The sequence below is a fragment of the Arvicanthis niloticus genome, chromosome 6 (genome assembly GCF_011762505.2).
Source record: "Arvicanthis niloticus isolate mArvNil1 chromosome 6, mArvNil1.pat.X, whole genome shotgun sequence".
Lineage (NCBI taxonomy): Eukaryota > Metazoa > Chordata > Mammalia > Rodentia > Muridae > Arvicanthis > Arvicanthis niloticus.
In genome coordinates, this window is record NC_047663.1 from 45,076,004 (window position 1) to 45,087,945 (window position 11,942).

The following is an 11,942-nucleotide window of genomic DNA, read 5'->3' on the forward strand; positions in this document are numbered from 1 at the left end:
TTGTGAGCCACCATGTGGTTGCTGGGAATTGAACTCAGGACCTCTGGAAGAGCAGGCAGTGCTCTTAACCACTGAGACATCTCTCCAGTCCTCACCTTTTAAATTCTTAATTGTAGAACTTATGCAGGGTGTTTTTGGCATTCTTATGGAACTCATCTTCAGTGACCTTTATATCACTGTTAAATTGAAACCTCAGTGTTCTGTTTTATAAACTAACAGTAACTCTTGGAAGGAAGTAGCTGGGGAAATGCAAATACTTACTTCTGTGCTACTCCAAGGACAACGACAGTGTCTAGAACTTGTTTCTGTGCTCGCTGGGGTTTAGTTGCCCCTTACCACACTCAGCTCTTGTACATCTCTCCCCGGAGTGACTGTTTCTTACAAGGTGTGAGGTGCTGGACATACGTACTCTACAGAGGTGCGTATTTATTGTCTGTGTTCACATTCTTAGATTCTAAAGTTTCAGGAGCTGAGATCTAATTTAGTTAAAACAAACAAAAACCCCGTATTTCTCCAAAAAAAAAGAAATTCTGATGTTTGAATGATAGTAATTAGAGGCATCAGAACCACATCTGTCATCTACTTCGACAAGTTGGTTATAACTTTTACCTTTTGAATGGATAGTGGTGACTACTGTGAGTTATCTAGATTTAACTTTCGCTCCTGGATGCTGTCATTAAAACTAGCCAGACTTTAATAATAATGAATATCACACACACACCAAAACCTGGAAAATTTAAGCTGATAAAAGCAAAATATAAATTATTTCACGTGTGGCTGAATTAATTTCAGAGTTCAGGATTCTAGATGCTCTAAAAATAAAAATTGTAATTATTTTATATACAAAAATGGCTATAGAATTTATACACATAGAAAAATAAGAAATACTATTAAATATTTGTTCATAGTAATTCAGATTTTTAACTTTCTTTTTCAGCTCTGATCGTCTGATAGAAGAAACAATAAGGTAAGAGTAGTTTTGTGCTACTTCACTGCTGTGTTTGCACACTTACTGATCAGTTCAAGCCAGCCCTGTTCGCTAGAGTGAACGTCAAGCCATGCTCCTTAAGTGATGACAGTCTTACTAGCTAGTAATGCATTTCTGCTGTGGCCTTCCTTTCTAAGGGCATTTAATTGTCTTAGTAATAGGTTTATGAGATAGACATTGATCAATAGATTCCTTCTCCAAAACAAAAAAGAAATTATGGGATTTACCTGTGGTCACATGACCAGTAACTAATATTGAGTCTCGGATCTCCTAATTAGAGTCTCTTACAGCTCTGAGGCCAGAGCATGTATACTGAACCACTGCTCCGAGACAGTGTGATGGCTCATGGACTTGCCTGCCACTAAATCTGACCACCAGATCCTTGGGACCTACTTAGTGAAAGGAGAGAACCAACTTCCAACAGCCATCTTCTGACCTCTGCATGTGTGTTGTGGCACATGCAGGCACATGCACACACACATGCACATACACACTCATACATACAAAGCAAATTAATTTTTAAAAATAGGTAATTATGGCCGGGCAGTGGTGGCGCACGACTTTAATCCCAGCACTTGGGAGGCAGAGGCAGGCGGATTTCTGAGTTCGAGGCCAGCCTGGTCTACCGAGTGAGTTCCAGGACAGCCAAGGCTACACAGAGAAACCCTGTCTCGAAAAACCAAAAAAAAAAAAAAAAAAAAAACAACAAAAACAAACAAACAAACAAAAATAGGTAATTATGTTTAGTTTATAATAGTAGCAAGGAATCTGAAGTTCCAGTAAACATATCAATGATTTATCATCTTTGAAGCATTGTATATATGAAGCTTACATTTTATCTCTTAAATATTTGAAATTGAAATAACAGCCTATATTTCACTCAGCTCGACTCCAGATGGTGGGGTAGATAGGAAAGTGTGTCTAGATAGACTTTATGTGGTACTGGAAATCATGCATATTCAACAAGGTAATAACAATATAATATTTAGTCCCCAAGGAATACAAAGTGCTTTGTGGAAATTATTTTTTAATGCCTCTCCACTGTGGGTCAAGTGCATATGAGATAATGATGATTCCCTGTCAAACGCCAGAGGCCTGTATGCTGCCCTTACTGCAGGCTGGAATTCTCTTATTTCCTATAAGACCATAAACCTGTTTTAAAGTAGGAGTGTTCAAGTTCAAGGCCCTGGTTGTGATTTCAAGTGGAATTTGGTCAATTTCCATTTCTTCTCCTACTTTCATTTCTTCCACGTGCTTTCAGAGGATCCTCTGAGCCAGATATCCGGGCACATGCCTATACTGCAGCATTTGGGAAGCTGAGGCCTCAGTTCCTAAGCAGTGGCCTGGATTCTAGGGTCTTCATGATACTCTGCCTGGCCTTCATCACTGCCCCTCTTTTAAGGAACTGACCATTTATAATACCACCAGTATGTGTTCACTTCAGCAACACAGAACTTTCTTCATCTTCCTTGGCCAGTGCCCCACAGATAGCTGCCCAGGTCTTCCTGGCAGCATCATGAAAGATAGTCTCATCCTTCTGTTTCCTTTACGTCGCCTGTTTGCCTGTCAGGAACTCTCCATTTCCTGACCACTCGTTAGACAGCCACTCCTTGGTTTTTCCAAACAGCCTTTGTCAAACTTAAGCCTTTCTGCTTTTGTTTTTTGAGGTCACTGGGTGTTTTCTGATATTTTTGTTGCTGTTTTTTTTAATTACTTCGGTAAATATCCTTCTATGTGTCTCCTTACACACTCATTGTCTTCTCTTAAAGTTTTGAATAATTTGTCATTCCTCTAGCGTCTCCAATAAACCACCTGGCAGCTTGTTCTGTGAGGCTTAACCCATCCAGTGTGTGTGTGTTTGCCCATGAACGCCCCCAGCAGCTTATCACCAATGGATGGCCTAGATGCTTGTCTACTCCAGGAGCTGAACATCTCACCAGTAGCCAGCCTGGAGTTCCCTGGGCCTCTAAGTCTCTCTGCAAGCACAGGAGCCAAGGGAACAGAGTCCCTTTTGTCAGCCCCAGGACTCCCAGGTCCACAGCCTCTCACTGTCAGGCTCCAGGGCTTTCTTGTAGGTCTCTTGCTTGAGAATGTTTATGTAGCCTCTCTGGCTGGCACTCTCTCCTAGAGCCTTCAAGGGAACCAGGGATTAAGACAGTCCTTCCCCCAGAGTGAGTGTTTTTGTCCTGGTCACTCCATAGAGGAAAATGTGTCTAAGGTACACCAGAAAATGGTATCTAGCTACAAAAGATAAACCAGGAAATTGTATCTAGTGACTGTTTTCCTCAATTTCTATGACTCTTTTTAAAATAAGTTTTAGAGTGTCCTTTATTCTTTGACTATTTCAAATGAGTGCAATGATTCTTGAGCATATCTACCAAAAACTGCCCCTTTGCATTTTGTATGTTACTGTCTAAAGCACTCTCATATGTGTTATTTATCAAAGTGGACACTGATGCTGCTCTCTAGGATTCTGCTGTCTGGGGTGGATCATGAAAATACTTGCCTGGCAGTGCTAGCCGATCAACTTGTATCTCATCAGGTCATCAATGTGGCCTGTGCTGTAAAAGACCAGTTCTTCTCCTTTCACAGTATGTTTAGTGAAGCCCGAGATCTGCCTACTGAGTCTTGTAGAATTTTCAATCCCCATTTGTTATATGTTGAGAGCTGGTTGAGCATGGGTGTGACTTGGGCCCCTTTCTTATGGTTGTGATTTTTTTAAATGGTTGTTTCTTTGCTTTCCTCTTAACAGTTTTTCCTGATTAAAATTATTTTAGTGGTTGTTTTTTTTTTTTTAAGTCATTGAAGAAGCATTGTAATGTATGATTTGTCTCTTACTGTCTCATTTCATTTGTTATTCTGAAGAAAACATGAGATGACTCATAACAAGACTCTGTGTAACAGTAGGTTAAGTGAGAAAAAGACAGTGGGAAGGTAGCTAGACAGAGATTCAAACCCATTTCCTGCTGATCCCAGGATCAGTTGCTCACTGTAGCTTTCTGTTTGCTTTTAGAGGTGTGAAGAACTGAACAAGGTAGTGCCCCTGTGCCAACTCAAATTGTCTCTTTTCTCCTCTCTTGAAGCATTGCTATGGCAACAAAAGAGAATATGACTTCCCAGAGAGGGATGCTCAAGTCAATTCACAGCAAGATGAACACTCTGGCCAGTATCCTTTGTGAAATGTTGGTGGGATGAAGGGCTTGTTCTTTTGTTCTCTGTTTTATTGGGGTAGAGGTTCACATCACAAACTGGTAGTCGTAGAGCCCTTAACAATTGCATTGTGTGGGGACTTCCGTACTTTGTGATAAACTTAGGTTTAACACCATTTCTAGAGAACAGCTCACCAGAGACTTCAATATAGAGATTTTCATTTATAAAAGTATTCACAAAATTATTTTTGTCCTTAAAAGCTCTGGCTCCACATTAGTACTCCCTGCATGTGTTCTTAACCACCTCCTCCCCAACACACACACACACACACACACACACACACACACACACACACAGTGGTTTAATTGCCACTTTGGAGGACAAGTCAGTTGCAGGTTCCTGGAAGGGGCAAGGGCACTGCAGGTGTACTGTACCTGTTGGCAGAATGTGGTGACCACGCGAGTCCCCGGGCAGAGTAGAGCCCCTGCTTCTTAGCTCTGCTTTAAAGTGTTAGCTTCTCAACTTAAAATAGGATTATGTCAAAGAAGCTCAGGGGTGGGAGTTCTTCCCAGACGACTGTGAGCAAGAACTTGTGATTGTCAAAAGGTGAATATCATCTGGTCTATAGTAATTTAAGGGCACTTTTATCTTAATATCTATTTGCCTAAGAAAAAGGATATCTCTGGTATTGCTTGGCATTTTCCAATCTATTATCAATGTTGTTATTAGTCTAGTGTAAGAGCACACATCCCAAACCACGTCTGCTCACAGTTCACACAGCACTGCCCTCCCTACCCATGCTGCGTTCTCTCAGCTCATAAAAGGGAGAGAGTGTGGATTTTTTTTTTTTTTTTTTTTGCAGATAAAGAAATAGGCTCAGCTGGGCAGTGGTGGCGCACACCTTTAATCCCAGCACTTGGGAGGCAGGCAGATTTCTGAGTTAGAAGCCAGCCTGGTCTACAGAGTGAGTTCTAGGACAGCCATGGCTACACAGAGAAACCCTGTCTTGAAAAAACAAAAAGAAATAGGCTCAAAAAGGTGGCCTGGCCTATAATCACAGGGCCCTGACTGTTTGGCAAATTGGAGATTGACCTTTTAAGTTCCCATGATCTTTCTTTGTGTGCATTGCATGTTTCTGTGGCACACATGTGGAAGTCAGAGGACAACCTCAAGCCAGTCCTTGTCTTCCACCTGCTGTAAGACAGGGTGTCTATTGTTATTCCTTTGCTTACCCCAGGATAGCTGTCCCTTAAGCTTCTAGGGATTCTCCTGCCATCTCCCCACAGGAGCATGAGGATTACAGATGCTTGCACTGTGCATTGACATGTTATGTAAGTCCTGGGGACTCAGTTCTTCATGCTTCTATAGCAAGTACTTTTGTCCACTGAGTCATCTCCCTAGCCTCCAGCATATTTTCCATGAAATCATCATACTATTCTGCTAGCCCCCTATCTCTTCTTGTCACCCAGTGTGAGTTTGAATCTCCAGAACTCACATAAAGGTCAGTAAATACAGAGTCGTTTCTGGGGTGATGCAATACACTCACTCGCTCACCCCACACAGGGAGATCAAGACAGACCAGAGTATGGACACGATCAATGCCAACCTGGTGAACTGATGAACTCCACTGTGGTCACTTCCAGGAACAGGCATGTGCGATGACTGCGTCACCAAGGCCCATTCCAGCATGGGTGGCAGCTCACAAGTTAGGGACCTGGACATCGTGCACAACTGGCAGCAGCTCACCAGCTTGGAGAGCGTCCTCTCCAAGTGACAGTGGGCTAAACCTCTTGTAGGTTGCTGGTCTGGTTTTAAGAGTCTTCTTCAGCTGGGCTTGAGACTTCTTTGCATGTTAGCCCTGCTTACTCCAGCAAGGAGGTGCCTAGTGAATCTTGTCAGTTTCAAGGACTTCCTGAGGCTGCTTTGAGTTGCTTACCTCCCTGCAAAATGGGATGTTTTAATCTCAGAGCAAACAGTTACACAACACCCAGGCTGCTAAGAACATCTAGCCAGGCAGTGGTGGCACATGCCTTTAATCCCAGCACTTGGGAGGCAGAGGCAGGCGTATTTCTGAGTTCAAGGCCAGCCTGGTCTACAGAGTGAGTTCCAGGATAGCCAGGGCTACACAGAGAAACCCTGTCTTGAAAAAACAAAAACCAAAACAAAACAAAAAAAAGAACACCTAGACTCAGCTACTCAGATGATCCTCCTGCCTGGGCCTCACAAGAAGCTGGGGTACTTATTTATTATAAACTCTAAGTTTAGTCACCAGCAAGAACAGAGGCAACTTAGTGAATGTATAAGTATTTTATGTAACTATAGAAAATAAAATAGAAGCCAGGCATGGTAACATAATTCCTTTAGCACTGGGAGGCAGAGGCAAGCAGATCTCTGAGTTCCAGGCCAGCCAGGGCTACACAGTGAGACCCTTTCTCAAAAGTAAAAACAGAAGTGGCACTAGATAGTTAGGTTAGTTTGCATACTGGTTAAAACTGAGTTGTCCCTTCAGCTTTGTTCCCATTGTGTTTTGTGCCTTTTCTCCCTGAATGCATCTGTTCCCTAAGCGCCAAATCCTCTTAAAGAAGCTGTATCCCAAACCCTAGCATAGTGCCTGCTACAAATAAAGCACACATCATTCCAGAAGAGTGTGTGCTCAAGGCCTAGAAGATGGCTCAGTGGCACAGTACCTGCCATACAAACATGAGGGCCAAGTTTGGTTGTATCCGTGTAACGGTCAGCAGGACTCTGCTGTTCCCCTGTCTCCTCCCTCTTAGCACAGACCTTTTGTCTCTGTTAGCCTGGCCCTCGAGTAGACTCTCCGTATGATGACAGAGATGGCTGCTACACAGATTGAAGGCCATAGGAAATGCATAAGCTTTCCAACAGCTGTCACTAATTCCCCCAGCCTTAACCAGTGCCCATTTCTAGTTTAGCCACTAGCCAAGGGATGGCTGGTTTACTATAAGTATAAATGCTTCTGACTGTCTCACTCCTGAGTTAGACTATTAGAAACAAGGGGGGACGGTCCGCAAGCGAGCTGAGCAAGAGTGTACCCACCATAGTTTAGGTTTCCTGATGCCACTTTATTTTATTTTTCATCTCTTTCTGTGCGTGCGTGTGTGTGATGTATATATATCTTTGGTTTTGATTTTTGTTTTGTTTTTCAAGATGGAGTTTCTCTGTGTAGCCCTGGCTGTCCTGGAACTTGCTCTGTATCCAAGCTGACCACAAATTCAAAGAGATCCGCCTGCCTCTGCCTCCCGAGTGCTGGGATTAAAGGTGTGAGCCACGGCAATTTCCCTGTTTTAAATGTTCCCCAAATAGAGCAACTATAGCATTTAGCCCATTTCCCTGCTACAGTGTGCTGGCCACTGCAAAGTAAACCTGGATTTTTAAAATAATTCATTAGTACCCAATTCCTAAGCACAAGGAGGATTTCTTCCTGGGGTCGAGAGAAGAGAGGAGCATGGGACAGAACAGGGAAAGGAGGATGTGGGTGGGGCCTGGCCCCCTACCCTGCAGAGCTCACTCATGCCCAAGCCCAAAGCTCCGGTGGATCCTGGCGGCTGCTCTTACTTTCTCCACTGACTCTCCGTCGTTCTGTGCACCGTACACAGACTGGCTGGGTGAGTCTATCCCAGGTTGGGAATGCAGATTGCTCCTCTCTCCTCCACGACGGTCTCTCGTCCTTGGCTGTTTGTAACTTTTCATTAAGAGGCCTCTCTCAAGTATGACCTTAACCAAGGTTTCCCAAAGACCGCTTTCCTGCCGTGAACAGCCTGATACAAAGGATCAACCTTAGGAAACGGCGCGACTCGCTCATCCTTGGAGGCGTCATTGGCATCTGTACCATCCTGTTGCTGCTGTATGCATTCCACTGAAAGCACAGCCCCAGGACTCTCTGCCCACCATCTTGATGGCCTGATCTGGAGTGGGGAACCTACGAAGGAGAAAGACCGGCTCGGCCATGAGCCTGCCAGCAGATGAATTCTAAACTGCACCCGTGGCACTGACCTGGTCAGACTGAGCTGAAGCCACAGTTTTTCTGTGCTATCTTTTCTAATACACATTACTCTGTTTTTAATTTTAAAAACAACGAAAGATTTCAGTTGCTTGTGTCTCCCTAGGAGGTAAGCAAGCAGAAGCTGAGAACCAGGGCTTCAGTGACTGGTGAAGCCAGCTGACCAGCGGGCCTCACAGCTGGACTCCACAGCACCAGGCTCTCTACATCCAAAGATGGCTTCACTTTCAGCCACGAGATTGGATGTGAATAAAAGTAATTCTTGTCCTTTTATTTAACACTTGTGATGAGAAATCAGCTGCCCTTTGCTGATACTCTGTGATCTATATTCTCTTCTGTGTCCCTAACTCTTGGCAGTCAAGAAAAATTCCATTTCCCACAGAATCTGTAAGCTGGTGATAGGCCAGCTTCATGTTTGAGGCGGTTTGAAATGGAGAGCACTGTAGAAAGGGTGCCTCTCTTCTGTTTCAGTTGTGAGCCCTGGGTCAACTGTACCGCTGCCAACACATCAGAATGGCAGGCCTCGCAAAGAAGCTGGTCATTAGTATTTCTTCCATTGGGTTAATAATTTGTTTGTACATGATAAAATTGCATTTTCACTGATAGCTAGCCAGTGTCTGTCATTGCCCCTAGCTGTCCCATGACATGTGAAGCTTAATACTAGGAACTGAGGAAGAGGACTTGGTTCTCAGTGAGGAGTGGCTTTCCAGGCCTTCCCATCTGTCAGTGTTATGCAACCTATAGCAAGGTTAGCCTGCAGCCTGATGCCACAGTACGCTTGCCCTGTGCAGGTCTTCCCTTTGTTAAGCTCCTTCCTACTCACAGGCCACAGGATGACCACTGACAGGGCCTGTGACGCCTGCCTGCACCTCTCTATTACTTTGGACAGTGACAGAATTGTGAGTGCTTCTCAAGGTTAGCCATTTCTCAGCATCTGTAAATTGGTAACTTGTCTTACTGAACTAGCAGATAGTGTAAAGACTCCAACATCTGTGCTCACTGAGAGAGAAGGCTCCTGGTCCCCCTGGAATGTCCTCTAGCATGTTGTCCACGGGCAGTGAGGACATTAGAGTGTAGCTCTTTACCATTCTGTGGTGTGGGAATGGTGCCCCTGGGCCAACTTGATATACTTACTGCTCATGGATAGACTGACACCCAGTCTGGGACTGACTGACAGGTTTGACATTCTAGCGTTTGAAGTGTTAGTACATTCTGGGCATGAAAGGCGTTTGATATATTTTTCTTAATTATGGGGTTTATTTTTCTAAATATGGGTTAATCAGCTTGTTGACTGGGCATGCCCTTAAAAGGCAATTAGATTTCCCTCTATGGACCTTAAAAAATCAGGGAAATTCCTTTGTTAAATTCTCTTCGAGAGAACAGAACTTCTCTTCCCTGACACTTCATTATCTTTGATTTTTTTCAAAGGGCCTCGATTGGCACTTGTGCCTCAGCTAGATTTCATGGGACATGGGACTTTGGTTGTTTTATAGTGGGCATATATAAAATCTGAGGTATCATAAATAAAGTTATTTATTTAAATATACAGCCAGTCCTTTTTTACTGGTTTGATTACATGTTTCAGTCACTAAAGTTGATGAGTGAGCGTAGCTAGGACATGGTCCTGCTCCACTGCTGGCAGCCGGCCATGGCACAGCAGCCGGCAGCAGGTGGGCCACCCCCGGAGGCTGTGCTCAGCTGAACACATAGAATTGTGTTGCTTGTTTTCTTTTTGAGAGTAAATCGGTTCTTTCAGGGAATGCTATCTGTAGATGCTGGGTCTGACCTTCCATTGTGATGCCCTAGAGGAAAGACTGTTCCTCCCCTTCTGGTTCTGCCCTGTACAGGACCCTATGGTTGCCAATTGGAACTTCAGTTTTATGACATTCAATATTCAAGTTTATTTCTCCCATTTTGGACTTACCCAGTTATCAGGCTTAGGGGTTGGCAGTGAAGAATTTCTTTTCCGAGCCTGAGGTAAGAGGGTTTTCTTTATTTGTGATCCCAATGAACTGTAGCTCCTATAGCCATGGTTTTTACAGAATATCTTTTTTTAAAAAAAACTATATTTTTAGTAACCGTTTAAAACTTCCCACTTCACTAAAAGATACGAAAAATGGAAACAAACAGCAGAAAATCCCAAGTGTGTTTGTCTGCCTGGCTTGAGAGCGTCTCACTGTTTAGCCCTTGAACTCCCTGCCTCAGCTTCCTGAGACCTTTGAACTGCTACCTGATGTATACCACCAACCCTGGCTCCAAACAGTACATTTCTACAGTTTCTCATGTGTCCCAGTGACGTAGTGCACAGTACGTTGTTCCCGAGATCCACAGCTGATGCCGAAGGATCCTCTGCTTCCTACCCTGGTCACCTTTTATTTTTCTCTTGATACCAACATTCACTTTTATTGAGAATGTCTTTTGCTTCTTCCTGGTACTCAGAAGTGGGGACAGGTGAGGAAGAGCTGCTCCTGAGAACACTTTTGTACCTGGAACCAGATAGCTGAGCACTTCCCTGCTGGGTGTGGCTGTGTGAGTGGAAAGCATGCTCACTGCTCTGACACACTGAGCCCTGTGGAGTTGAGGCGCCTTGGCCTTCACCACGTTACTGTCCTGTCTTAACTGCTGATGATCTCAGCCTGATTTTAAAAGGTAGCTTTAAAAACGGGTCTAGCCTTCCCAACTTCTAATACTTTATCTTCTGTCTTTAACTAGATACGAATTTTGGAAATTCATTGAGCTTTTGAGCTTGTAATATTAAGTGATTGAGATACTTGGCCATGCCCAAGTCATTTGTGGCAGATGTGACAGAGCAAGCAAACCTACTCAAATGACAGATTGTGCGCCGTTCTCATTTTACAGTAGGGGGCATTAATTGGCCTGATCTCCAAAAAGATGTAACATTCCCCACTGTGGTCCCAAACTCATTCACTCCCTTGTGTGCCCACATGCCCCTTTCTCAGAGGAAACTGGGGACAAGAAACAAGGTGTAAGCATGATAATCTGGTAAGAAGCTGGGAAAGTTGAGCCATGTCTTAAAGAATTTGTTTTTCACTCTGATCTGAAATCATAGTACCAAAATATTTGTACCACACCCTCGTAGCTCTTAGTGATGGGGAATCAGTTCTGATCATACTTTATTCCGATGGAAGACGATTGATTCCTCGTGAAAAATGCCAATACAGATTTTTTTAATCTATTCTTTTCCAAATGCACTTTCTAATTTTTTGCTTTTAAAATAGCATCTTGGAACCAATATTATTGTATTTTTACTTAATTTTTGTTCTCATCTAAATGTGCATTTTCTGACTGTATAGAAGAAACTTTGTTATATAATTTAATAAATTAAATATCTAAATAGCCATGTCTGTGGTTATCTGTTCCGGCAAGATAACTTGAGCCCCTCTGGGATTGTGACATCATTTCTGCGAGGACTTCTCCACAGTTGGGTGGTGTCTGGGCTAAAATAAGAAGGAGAGGGGTTGAAGAAAGGGCTCAGTGGTGAAAAGGATTGACTGGCTGCTCTTCCAGAGGACCTGGGTTCAGTTCCCAGTGCCTACATAGCAACTCACAACTGTGTCATGCCCTCTTCTGACCACTGGGTGTCAGGCATATACGTGGTACAGACATACACACAGGTAAAGCACACATTTTTTTTTTAAGGATGCCTTTATCATAAAATGTCAGTGGTTATGATGAAAATGTATATTTTAGTCAGAAACTATGTCCTCAGTCTCCTTAAATGACTTGTTGAACTTGATTCTCTAGAACACAGAAATACCTCAT

At 43.5% G+C, this 11,942-nt stretch overlaps 1 protein-coding gene across 5 annotated transcripts in view; it reads left to right on the forward strand.

The window, feature by feature from the left end:
- The window catches only part of Gosr1 (golgi SNAP receptor complex member 1), a 36,744-nt gene extending 25,226 nt beyond the window's left edge, over positions 1-11,518 (forward strand). For all 5 annotated transcript variants that reach the window (XM_034506197.2, XM_034506198.2, XM_076936280.1 and 2 more), the window contains 3 exons: positions 938-967; positions 4,072-4,154; positions 7,895-11,518. In XM_034506197.2, the coding sequence (XP_034362088.1) occupies positions 938-967; positions 4,072-4,154; positions 7,895-8,019 (238 nt within the window). In that variant the 3' untranslated portion in view covers positions 8,020-11,518. The remainder of the gene's footprint in view (positions 1-937; positions 968-4,071; positions 4,155-7,894) is intronic.
- Positions 11,519-11,942: the final 424 nt, after the last annotated feature.